General features: G+C 45.1%; 1 protein-coding gene across 3 annotated transcripts in view; it reads right to left on the bottom strand.

Moving 5' to 3' along the window:
* Nucleotides 1–13398, bottom strand: part of SSX2IP (SSX family member 2 interacting protein) — a 706324-nt gene that overhangs the window by 87412 nt on the left and 605514 nt on the right. For all 3 annotated transcript variants that reach the window (XM_069641705.1, XM_069641707.1, XM_069641706.1), the window contains exon 12: nucleotides 716–833. In XM_069641705.1, the coding sequence (XP_069497806.1) occupies nucleotides 716–833 (118 nt within the window). The remainder of the gene's footprint in view (nucleotides 1–715; nucleotides 834–13398) is intronic.

Raw genomic sequence — 13398 nt, 5'->3', positions numbered from 1 at the left:
TAGTGGATTTGCTTACAGAAAACGTTTGTAAATCCTATGGCCTTGAAGTGAAGGAGAACCTAGCCTGTAAGTGCCTCTCATACAGGGTTTCTTCTGAAATCTTCTCTAACTCCTGATGGCAGTATCATTGCCTGGAAACCACCTCCCCCATCAGCTCCCCACTCCCTTGTTCCTCTGCTCCCCTCACCATGTTCTTCCCTCTTTGATTATAAAGTGGTCCATTGCTTCTCGAAGCTATGTCAATGCTCAAGAACAATGTGGCTGTTGCACATTTAAATAAAACTACTTCTTTGCTTGCTTACGCATTATGTACATTTGAAAACTCGGCTTGATAAAAACAAAAAATCCTTTTCAAATTACTAGGCTTCGATCACACTTAAGATATCAGAAAAGGTAGCATTGTCATTTTTCATAAGATTTAGCATTTAAAGACTACGTTTCATTTATTCACCAATGCGTCCTCTTTTAAATGAAGCTATCCAAATGGGTTTAATTATTATTATTACAGTACTAAGGTTTGAAACTGAAGAACCTAGTCTGCTTGTGAATTCAGATGCACATTTTATTTACATTTCTGGACACTCTAGGGAATGGGGTGTGTGTAATATTAATATAGCTAACTTCTTGTGAAAGCTAATAATGTAAATCCAAACAGTTATGATGGGGACAGTAAACAAGGTAAATATTTGATTAACAATTTTTGTAAAACACTTACTTCCTGAAAACACACATTGAGATTTTGCTTGTTCAGGGTTATTGAATTCGATCAAAGAGGTCATATTCAAAAACTGCTGTTTTAGCCAAGCTGCTCGATCTTCCTCAAAGTTTTGCCTCTGGAAAAACAAATGCATGAACTAAATTAATGACAATCTATTTACGAAGGACAAATTACCTTCAGGATGATTCAGGTAGTGCTAATCCGTAGCTCTCCCTTCTTCCCAGTTTGTTAGGGAACTTGTCCCTGCAATAGGTCAGTAAACTCCCAAGATGCAGCACAATGTAGCAATAGAAATTGGAATATGGGCACTCCCATACATGAACCTTTCATTATGCGCTGGAGTATCCAGGCTCTCCTGCATAATTTGCCCCTGTGCGCTAAATGGTAGTTCGAAAGGGTATATGCCAAGCAGAGTGTAATAGTACTGGCATGTGTGAGGTGATGGTTGGTGGTGGGGGAGGTCTGAAGGAGGGCGAGAGAGCTACGAACAGTACCTGAATTACCATAAGGATAATGTTGTATTACGTTTACAGGCATGTAGTGCTCCTTACTTCCCAAACTTCTGTCAAAAATCCATTACAAAGCTAAAATTACTTACTGAAGCAGAGATGCAGAATAGGACCGATGGCTTCAGGCAAGAGGACAGTACCTCCTGGCCAACAGAAGTCTTGCCTGAAGGAAACATCCAGAGAACAGTGCGTACAGTAGGGGAGTAGCCCACATGGTCATGAGAAATTCGACCATCCACATGGTGGGCGGGCGCTCACCTGGGCTTTTTGAAAATGTTCAATTAAATGGAATGATGATAGACAAACCTCAGGTCTAATCCACACACATTTTCCTATGCTCACACCATGACAAATGCATGGACCTGTGTACTCTGGGTGGACACAGCCTAGAGGCACAGTCCGCCCTTTCATTTATTTGGAATGTGACAGTCAGGAGTGAACCATGACATCTTCAGGAAGAGGGAGGGCCACGCTTCCCCCCATGCCATGGCCAGCCCGATTAACAAAGGCTCCATGGATCCACCCTGCTTTTTTGTTAAGCCCTGCTGCTGGTGGCCGATATTAATATACAGAGTGTACTCCAAGCAGGCTGGCTGCAGAGGTTAAAAAAGGAGACAGGATATCAAACAAACTTTCATACGCAACTGTCAACCTGAAGCCAGCTCCTGCACTCAGTATCAATGGCTGAAGGGTCATGACTGGGGCTGGTGTTTAAAGTAGGCCACCCCAGTAGGGGCCACCCATTCATAAGGTACAAGAATGTGGTTCGCAGGAGCCAGAGCGAGTGTTCTCGCTGCAGCTTCAAGGGAGACCTGCCACTTCAACAGGGACCATATGGAGAGGACCATTAACTAGAGAGACTCTTTGATCAACAACAGGCAGGAAGCTGGGTGGGACTTAGTACCACAAGGGAGTGTTGCTAGAGAGCTTTGAGAAAAGTTTTCTTCCATTTTATTTTTGGGACACCGCTGGTGCCCATTTTCACACCTTTACCTTTTTCTGTTGCAAAACACTTTGGTTATGACCTCACACATGCAACATTTTTGTTAGGGACCCCAGGATTGGTTTACTAAGGTAGTCCTAGCCTACACCAATCACTGTGGCCAAATAGGCTTTAAAAGAGGGCTGGAGCTCCTCTTTTGGCAGATCAGCTGAAGACTTCACAAGAAGAACTCATCCTTGGACCTGCTTGAAAGTACAGTCTGCCTTACTGAAATATTTTAAGACACATTAAGCCCCCTTTGTGTTTAAGCCAGGAAACCTTAAACTGTTGTGGTCATTAACAGTACCGATTACCCTCCTGTCAATATTCAGAGTATCCCTTTTTCTTCTTTGAAACCTTGAAACCGTATGTCCTTCATTTGTTTTTCGTAGCGTTGTTAGAGTGTCTGTTGTGATTAAGAACGTAGATTTTAATACAACCTTGGCTGGACAGTCCATTTTATCATTGGGTAATTGTATTTTCAGTGTGTTGCTACGATCAACGACCTTTCGGAGAGAAGCCTACTGTTGTCCATGCTACTGAAATTGACATGGAGGTTTATAATTTGCTTGTTATTCCCGTATGTTCAGATCCCTTCTGGTGTATTAGAGGTGTGGGGTGATTGATGGTTTAGAAACCAATATTTACCCCTGGACCACTGTTACCCTGGGAGTAGATTCCTCACAGTCACCCTTCAGGAATGTGCTGGTTAACTCTCTGGAACAGTAAGATCGTGCAAAGCACATTCCTAAGAAATGCATGACAGAATCCCATCTGGCAATGGAGGGCTTTGGATACTGTTGAAGCAGAACAACGGTTGACCCGGACTTGCAAAAAGTTCTAGACTACCCCAAATAAACCTTTCAAAGATCCTGACCACATACAATTTGTGAAGAGCATCTTCTGCTGGCAAATTGCTGAAAGCGAGGAGGGAATTTTCCATATACCCACATTTTACACATGGAAATGCATATGACCTCTATGGAGAGCGCCTAAAACTCACTCACCCACCTGGCATAAGTGACCAAGACTAGGAAGGCACTCTTCCAGGCAAGGTGTATGTAGCAGGATGCCATAGTGTCATGATGCCTACCCCCGGAGCACCAGGCCAGGCCCAGCACCCCCGGGAGCAGGCATCACGCCCCCGGGTAAAAGCCCAGCGGCCCTTTATAGGGGCTCTTTGGACTCTGTCCTGGCGCCGTTGGCGCCAGGCTCATGTTGGACATCAGTCCTGGCGCCATAAGCGCCAGGCTCATAAGGGGAAGTGTTTGGTGCACTTACCTGAAGCAGACCATGCTGCACACTCACCTGATGCAGACCGTGCTGCATGAAGAACCAAGCCAAATGAGGCTTAGGAGGAACTATTTTTCTGATGGAACTATTTTGTTACTTGGGTGGGGCTGTGGAAGACTACTCACCTGGAACTTCTTCCAAAGCTATTTAAGCCACGCCCGGACAGCAACACGTGCTTCGCGTTGTTCTGCATCCCAGCAGCTGAAGGCTCACCGTGTCCGCTCCTGCACCTGGACTCCAGCCACGCCTGCCTCGAACCTGGAACACCTGTAAGGGAATAAGAGAAGAGAAAGGTGAAAACCAAGAACTTATTCAACCTTCTTACCTGCATCCGGAATCTACACGCCAGCATTCCTGAAGGAAGACTTCCATTTAAAAGCACTGCGTTGCTCGCTGCAGCGCCGCGCTTCACTCGCCTGTTCCCGAGACGCCGCCCGGCTCCATCGCGGCTCTCAGCACCGGTCGCCACATCTCTGCACCTAGGGGAGAGAAGAAGACAAAAGGTGAGCAAGGGAACACAAGAGGAAAGCCGAATTTTCAGCCATATTACTTACCTGCTTTTCTTGGTGAATCATTCCACATCTCGGGTCGGCGCCGCGTCTTTGGCAGGTACCGCACCCCGGCCCCTATGGGGAAAGGACAAAAGACATTACTGGGGAATTATAAAGACATTTAGAGGGGTCGCCCACATCACTAACTCACCTGATTTTACCACCGGCAATTTAACCCCTCAACGCATCGCCTTTGTTCTGCACCTGAAATAAAGGACAGAAAAGACAACATAAAAGGAGGCTCACACTTGAACTTTTGCATCTTCATACTTACGGCGTATTGCTCAGAAAAGTAAAGTGGATGTGCCAGCGCCATTCTGAAAACCAGTGAACTAACTGGACCAACGCGCGCCCCTGCACCAGAAGCAGGATGGAGAGTTCATCCTTCCAAACCATAAGGTGAGCTTAAACCGGGGGTTTTGGAGGAATCAGAGAAGAACGAAGGGGGGAGCAAGCACACTATTCGGCAGACAGTTAATCCCCTTTCTCATCTGCAGAAGGATAATCCTACGGGCCCGACAAACAAGATTTGGGGGTCCTGTTCAATCGGTGGTCCGAATTCTGCGCATCACGCTTGAAGAGACCACAGCAACCCAGACCAGGGCCTCCGTGGGAGCCAGGTGAGCGTTACACATAGGTTGGCAAGGTTTCCTCATTAAGGAATCCAGAGCCATGTTCTACCACCACTGACCAAGAGGGTTTCTGATGGGGAGGCAGGGGTGGCAAAGATCCACAGTCAAAGGAATGCTTTATAGTTTCAAGAAACTAGATTAACACCTGGGTTAAAATACGCTGTGATCACCAAAGTATAGGGTTTACAAGAATAACATTTGATGTCTCAAAATCAAATGTAAAACTAACAGCAGCCAGAGGGTCAATATTCAGCTCCAGGATAGAATATCTGGGACTGCCAAAAGAAATGGGCATGAATGATTCATGACCGGCTGCAGTTCAGGCTTGGCGATCATCTAAATTCATGCATGCTCGTTCGGACCAGGAAGCAGTGGCAGCATTGGGCTGGTAAGGATGCCAGGGTTAGGGAAGAATTTAGGTGTCAGGATTTCAGGGGCTGAGAATAGGTGATAACGTATGAGAGAAAGTGGGCAGCATTGCGGTAGGGATATGAGTGGGCCCTTGTTGGAGTCAAAGGGTTGAAGTGGTGCAGACCCACAAGAAAAAGGTGAGCAATGGGAACATGTGACAATTCCCCAGAGTGCCAAATTCGAACTCAGGAAATCAGCAAAAATGGCCCAAATGTAAATCCTATGGAACCAACCATCCACTTGCTTTTGTACTCTTTTTCTGGCTTAATTATTTTATGCCTCAACCATAGCTCTTCAGGGACCATGTTAGAGGGGAGAAAGATCAACCCTTTCCTTTAGCAACCAACGTCTTTCCACAAGGGAAAATCAAGGAAGCCTCTATCCAACGGACAAATTATGTTCATTAAGACCCAGAACATCTGCAGAACCTTGGGAATCAATGGCAGAGGGTAGTCGTAAAGGAACATACCATACCAAAGCAGTAGAAGGGCGTACCCCAAGGCATTCCAACCATCTGCCAACCAAGAAGCATTAGCTATCTGCTTATTTTGTTGAAGTTCCCAATTGTGGAGAAAAGGTTTGGGTGAGGCGCGGTGAGGAAGTGGAGTCCATCTGCATTGGTTTTGCCAATGACCAAAGCTAGATTACCATAAGGCAGCCTGAATGGGTGCCAAACTGCTCACACGAAACATTGTGTGGTGTTGTCTAGGAGAATCTGAAACACCGTCCCCGACAGAACACAAACGAATGCTTTCATGGCCAACAGAATGGCTTTCAACACATCTTTTTTTCTTCTTTTCGATCAACCAAAGGCAATACTCTCACAATGGACTCCCAACTGCATTTTAATACATTGCTTCTCAGTGAGCTCTGAGGAGGATGACAAGGAGAAATGCAAGAGGCAAGTGTTCTTCTGTAATCCACCAAAAAGTCTGCAAATGAAACACCCTGTAGGCAAACGCCCAACAGTGTGATTTGAAGGTGTCAATGCTGGTTCCATCAGCTGGGGAAACTATACCCCCATATCACACACAAGGCCACGAGACACAAAATCTTTAGGAACCAGAGTTCTTGAATCACTGGCTATTCCTGGAAACTTTCATTGTGCAGTAGAGGACAACAACCCTCTTCCAGAGCAAGAAAAGCCATACCCACCCATGTGGCGAGAACTTACTCAAAAACATGAACTCTGCACTGGAGACCAGTTGATTTTTTTTTCTGGCTTGCTGATAAACTGAGGTTGAACAAAAAATAAATTTTACTCAGCCAGTAGTTCCAAAAAATACACAGGAATCCCCAAAACCCCTAGGAATAGTTCAGATCAACCGGGAAAATGTCTGAATTGCAAACGTTGACCTACCTTTGTAGGACTCAAGAATTTCCAATGTTCCTTTGCTGATAGGGTAGTGAAAAGAAGAGTCTGCAAGGTTGAATGGTGCCAAGCAGTCTTCCTCAAAGAGACTTCCAAAAGGAGAAAACACTACCTGGTGTATAAGCTGGATGTCAAAAGCTGGTCTAGATTCAATATAAGATTTTTTTTTTTATTTAAGTGAGTTTGGCAACATAATGACACTAAAAAATGTCATTACAATAAAACATCTTATGTGAATTGAAGTAGATTTGTTTTAGTACACTAGATTTGCTCAGCAACATAAGCTGAAGTAATTTTGAGACGCTATGACAATCTGGGAAACATCTGAACCACTTCAAACACCACAAGGTATTTTATTGGTTTAAGCCTTTAAAAAATATGTTTATTTTAAAACTAGTTAGGTCCATATACAGGTTTACAGTATATCAAATCGGTTAAATCATCCTAGTTCCATAAAAGAAATATTTCAATGTCAAAGAAGCACAAGAAGCTGTAAATATACGATACCACAAAAGGGCCGATTCTACAAAAGCACAGTTAAAAGCAAATGTACCTTAGTGGCAAAAGCGCAGGACAGTACAAGTGTTTCAGGCTCTCAATCTCTGGTATACTGTAGAAGTAACAAAAAGGAGATGATATGCCATTTTGTCTCTCTGGTGCAAAATCGCCTTGGTGTGTAACAAATGTAGGCACACTCCCAAACTGGAGCCACAAATTAGTGTTTGAAAACAAAGGTATATCTCATCTTGATTCATCCCGATCCCACAGTTTAACAGTCTGGGGAAAATGCACTGATGACACCACGGATGCCCCAATGTCAATGACTTACATTTGGCCATCCACCTGCAAAAAGTTCACTTCTGTTGCCCTCAGAAACTGCATTTTAATCCTCAAATAAAGATCTTGGAGGAGGGGGCAATACCTTTCTGTAGAGAGCATATTCCAGAGTACTTTAGATTTAAACTGGGCCTACTTTCCCTTAAAGCCAATCGTTGAATTGGGGAACAATTTGGCAGGTGTTACACGATTCTCCAAATGTTCCCCTCTACGCAACCTAAATCATCAGCATTGAGTGACAAAGTGGCTTCTAGCCGGTAAGTGACCTGGGGATGACTGCCATTATTGCATTTGATGCAAGGTAAGGAATATTTATAATTAAGGTCTTTCATTTTTGAGAGAGCTTTTTCTACTCTTGTATGGATCTCACCTATTCGGGTAGATTTACTCCTGTTAGAGATGAGGGGCATACCCAAGTAAGTTAAGAGTTGAACAACCTACAGAGGAGAACCCTCGGCTACCCATGTGAAACCTTTTAATTTTTCACCTGGAATGAGATAGCCTTATGATTTTAGTTTTGTTCCTATTAATTTCAATTTTGGCTCAACACTACCTCAGTTCCTTTACCATCGATTTCCATTCCTCCCAACTACACTATCTCGATGCAACAGAACAGACGACTGCGGCAGGGTAGCGGGGGATTTGGGGTTGGGGCGGGTTGCAGCCTTAGTAGCAAGAGACTGCATGTATAAGACAATTCAGCTCATCAATTGAAAACTGAAACCTACTCTCCTTTAAAATACCCCTTTCCTACACAAGTACCATCACCTTGTACATCATATAGCCTTCCCTCAGGCCTTGTGAAAACCTTTGAGGAGCACCTACTCCACTTGCTGAGCAATAATATCAAACCTACCTCTAAAACAATTCTCCTTGGTGACTTCAATTTAGGTCTCAATGACCCCAATGCTGCCTCAGAGGCGGAAACCCTCAATGCCCTTGGCTTCAAACAGTGCATTTCTGCCCTCACCCACCAAAGATATACACTAGACTGGCCAACTACACACAATTGCCATACCACCATTTTTCTCTAACCAGCCCTGCTCTTGGACTGACCACCACATCATATGCTTCACCATCGACCTGGACACCTTACTAGCCCGTAGCACCTTACTGCTGTCGCCCACCATTGCAGGTAGCTCACGGAAACTCACCAAAGACTGCATCCTGCCGTTCCTTGACAAGCTAAAACCGGCTAACCTTGACCTGGACATGCTCACTAACTTATACTCCAAGACGATTATGCAAGCATTGGACACCATTGCACCGCTAGCAACTCGCAAAGCTAAACAAACCGCACATCTCAACTCTTGGTACACGCCTGACCTCTTGGGACTCAGATTGAAGAAACAGGAGGCTGAGGTTATATGGAGAAAGACCTCCTCCACCCTACTCAAATCCACATTCACCACTGCAACTAAAACATACAAGAAAGCCATACTCCAAGCTAAATCAGCAACATACAACTCCAGAATCACTAATAATCAAACACCACAGAGATTTTCACAATTATCCGAGAACTTAAAACACCAGCATCCCCTACACTCGACTTCTCCAAAGATTAAACCTGGTGCACCAGGGTCCAAAATACCCTCCAGGACAAAAAAAAGCCCTGCTACACAAAATAATCCTACAAAAGCAAGCCACTATTATCCACATTAACACACCCTTCTTCCCAACAACCTCACCTCATGCAATAGCCCTCCCTTCCACTTTAACACTATCTCAGAGGACGAAGTCACCTCCCGCCTTAAAGGCCTGAAGCCTTCTTGCTGCAAAGGCGATGTCTGCCCTGAACCATTGTAACGGACTGTGCGGAAGCACCAGCCGTTTTCATCACTGTCATGATCTCTGCTTCCAAAAGGCCAGGACTTACCCAACTCCCTTGGAAGCAGACCCATAACCCAGGTTCCGAGTGCCAGCCAGTCCCAATTGGGACCTTTTGGACCCTGTCCTGGCGCCAGTGGCGCCAGGCTCATAAATATGCCCAGTCCCAGCGCTGCAAGCGCCGGGCTCATAATGCTTGGGTGGACTTACCTGCAGCAGACCATGCTGCTTACTTACCTGCCAGTTGAACCCCTGATCCTCTTCTGTTTGGGACTACTTTTCCTGTTGGGTGGGGCAGGAGCCACTCCCTAGGTTCAGAACACTGGAACTCTTCTGGAAAGCAGGAACTCTTTTCTTACCTAGGCGTGGCTGTGGAAGGAGACACCTAAGCACTACAGGAGGCTATTTAAACCACACCCGATGGATGAATCTTGCTTTGCGTTATTCTGCATCCTCTGCAGCAGAACGCTCATCGTGTCTTCTGCATCTGATCCTGGGCCTAAAGGAAAAAGGCTTACCATCCTGAATCCAGTCTTCAGCAACATCTATAAAGACAAGAAAGAACAGGTTAGCACCACGGTCTTCAGTGACAGCGCATCTCTTACCTGGTCCATCGGCTGTCATCAACGCCTCGCGCAGCATTCCTGCATCTGAAAGACAAAGGCTTACCAACTCTTCGCACGCTCCGGAGGCCTTCGGCGCTGCATCCCGCATCTGTAAGACAAAAGAAGGTGCGTTTAAAGACATTGGGTAACGTTCAATACTCACGTGCCATTACTCCATCCACGCCGAACTCAGTGGGCATTCCGGCATCCTTCAGCAGCTCCGAACTGGTATCTGCAAAATAAAAGGACAGTTAGTGTGCATCGTGAAGCAAGCAACAAGCGCTTACTTACGCGCTTCCAGGCGCTTCTATTCCGCATACGGGTCCATCCTCAACTCACTTCAGCCAGTCAACCGCCATCGCCGGAACCCTGCAAAATAAGAGACAGATTTACAAAAGACTTAAAGACATTTGAAATATTCGGAACTCACCGTTCGTGAAGTAAACGACGGACAGCAGTCCTCTGAAGTCATGAGGCCTGCGCTACCTATCCAGTGAAGAAACTGGTTACAGCACCCTGTCCCGAGGCAGATGGAGAGCTCGGCATTCACTTACCTAAAGTGAGAGCGTTAACCTTTGGGGTTCTACAGGAGAGGAGAAAAGGAAAGAGATAGGGACACCCCAATAACCCCAGTTCATTAATCCCATATTTTCTATCTGCAGACATCTTACTCTTCGAGTCAGGCATACAGTGCACAGAGGTCCAGCCCAAAGAGCCAACCGGGTGGTGCACATCACTTTTGAAGATACGGTAGTCGCCCAGTCAAGACCGGCGCCTCTGCGAGAATCAGGTGAGCGTTACAATCACCACCTTCTTCAAGGCATCCTTTGCATCCTGCCAGGTCCCCACTAGTATGAAGGAAGTATGGGTACGTCCTCTGCTAAAGAAACCTTCCCTGGACACCACTACCCCCACAAACTACCGACCTATTGAAGATCTTGGACAGAGCAGCTTACATCCAAATTCAGCAGTACTTGGAATCAAATTGAATACTTGCAATCCGCCAATGAGGTTTCCGCCCGGTACACGGGACAGAATCAGTCTTACTGGACTTAAATAAAAACAGCTAGATTAAATCAAAGACTCAGGGAAAGCTGCCCTCCTGTTTCTACTGGACCTCTCACCAGCATTCGACTTATAGACCACAAAATACTCTCCATTGCCGGACCTCCCCGGCTAACTTTTGACCAGAGGCCTCCATCTGGGTTGCCTCCTTACTGAAAAACAGTTTTTGCTGAAAATGCTGGTGCAACAGCACCCATCGCCTGCGGTATTTCACAAGGTTCCTGTGTCGCCCCTACACTTTGCAACATCTTCACCAAGCCCCCATTTGACATCCTAGATGCTATGGGCATCTCATACACCAATTACGCTGATGATATCCATATTCTACTCCTTGCTCAAGCAACTACCAACTTGACTCGGAAAAACTCCATTCCATCTCACAGACCATTAAATCGTGGATGGCTATTAACTTCCTCTGTCTAAACGATGACAAAACAGAGCTGCTAATCGTTGGCCTGCCCACAGTTACCAGCAACATCAGCAAGCTCATCCTTCACCATAGACTACATTAATATCCCAGTCAGTAAAAAACTTTGGTAGTCTACCTCAACACCTCCCTCTCCCTCATGCGCCAAGTCAATGCCATCTCCTCATCAGCAGCCTACACTATCAAACTCAATGCCTGTAGGCCTTTCCTGTGTGAGGACAGCCACCTCACCATCGTCTGTGCCATCATAGGTGCAAGTTTGGACTACTGCAACGCACTATTCGCTGGTGCCACAAAGCGCAACATTCACAAACTGGAAGTAAAGCTCTCTGGTCGGCCTTAAACATTCCTAAATGGGATAACAATCACTGCCAGAACAGAGGCTCACTGGCTTCCGATTCATGAAAGAATTATCTTTAAAACTTTGTCAACCACCTACTGGTGCCTCTCCAAGACGGCCCCACCCTACCTCACTCAGAAATTCGCAAGAGCCTTGCCCACAAGACTGACTAAAAATGCCTATGTCAATAGGCTTCTCCTACCCAAATACAAACTGTTAAGAGCAGGTGGATCGAGCTTCCCAGTTATAGCAGCTAAACAATGGAACTCAAACTCCATCACTGAGAGCGGAGCAATCTTACTGGGTTTTCCAAAAAAACTATTGAAACAGAGATTTATGACTTTCTACAACATGTCCTGCACAATCTATTCAAGTAACCTTATGCCTTTACGGTAACTCACTTGGATCCTCCTATGTTTCTTACTATTAAGCTGCGCCTTGATGCCCATGCCATGCCTAGTAGCCCATCACCATTTTAAAATGCACCAGTAGGCAATGTTAGAAGCTGCAGGCTATAGCCATGGCTATAGGCCACAGCTGGTGCCCATTAATATGTTTGAATATATAGTCAGCACAGTCAAAGTCTATGGCCATAGGCTACTATTGTATTGAAGACCATGCCTAGTGGCTGGTTAGTGTATAGAATATACAATGGGCATGCCCGAAAGCCATAGCTAGTGGCTAGTTAGTGTTGTATGATGCACAGCGGGCACTGCTGAAGACCATCCTTCTGCAATATGTTAGTATTTAAAAATATGCAAAAACTGCTCATGGCCAAATGCCATGTCTAGTAGCTCATTTATACGCTTGAAGATATAGTTAGCACATCAAAGGTTGTGGATACTGCCTAGTATTGTGCTAAAGACCAAGGCTAGTAGCTGCTTATAGTGTATATAATATACAGTGGACATGATGGAAGGCTGTTCCCACTGGTGAAGGCCAAAGTCTATGGTTGGTGGCCTGTTCATATTTTAAAATATGCAGTACACATGCCTGAAGGCCATGGCTAGTGTCCATGACTGAAGGACATGATTAGTGCCCATTAATGTGTTGAAATATATTTTGCCATGCACACGGACCATGGCAGAAGGCCATGCTTAATGCTAGTTACTGTTGTAATGTCATTAGTGATGCCATCATTGTGGTCATAGGCTGTGAAACAGAGGGCGTGAAGTTAAGGTGCTTTAGCTGAATTTCAGTGTTTTGTTGCGTTAAATTCTCACCTTAACGTCCCTGCAACTAAAGTTTTTTCTATGAATTTCAAGTGTTTTGTTATTCCATACATAATTAACGTTAATACAGACAATTGGGCTAATGAAAACGACGTACCATGTGTACAAAGCCTTTTTTTGGCGATTTCAGTATGTCGCTATTCAAAGCCTTGTAACTTTGTTACATGAGATATCTCGGCCAAATTTAGCCCCTTTTTCCCCCACATGTAGGCGGTCGTAACGGCACTTAGTTTGCTGTAGGGGGTGAGAAAATAACCAAAAAGGGAGAAAACTGTGGGTCTTTTAAAAAAAATGCCAATAAAATGATGTACAAAGAAACCTGTGGTTTTTTCCTTGTAAGAGCTAGGAACAAATGGTTTGCTGTGCTGAAATCCCCATTGTCCTGGCTTTCAAGAACAGGTCAAGTGGAAACAAAACACTATATGGTTATCAACCGTTTAGGCGATTTTGGCTTTTTTTCCCAATAGGACATGCGTGGACGGAATGGAAGAAAAGGGTAGGTAAGCTGAATGGGAGGACAGAAAGGCATACATTTCTGAAAAGTAGACAGAATTCTAAGTTTAGGAAAGGGTAATTTGCGCAGGTCAAGCAACAACT

The sequence above is a fragment of the Ambystoma mexicanum genome, chromosome 1q, assembly GCF_040938575.1.
Source record: "Ambystoma mexicanum isolate Mex_15411 chromosome 1q, UKY_AmexF1_1, whole genome shotgun sequence".
NCBI lineage: Eukaryota > Metazoa > Chordata > Amphibia > Caudata > Ambystomatidae > Ambystoma > Ambystoma mexicanum.
Note: the sequence above shows the minus strand (reverse complement) of the source record. Positions and strands in the feature narration are given on the sequence as shown.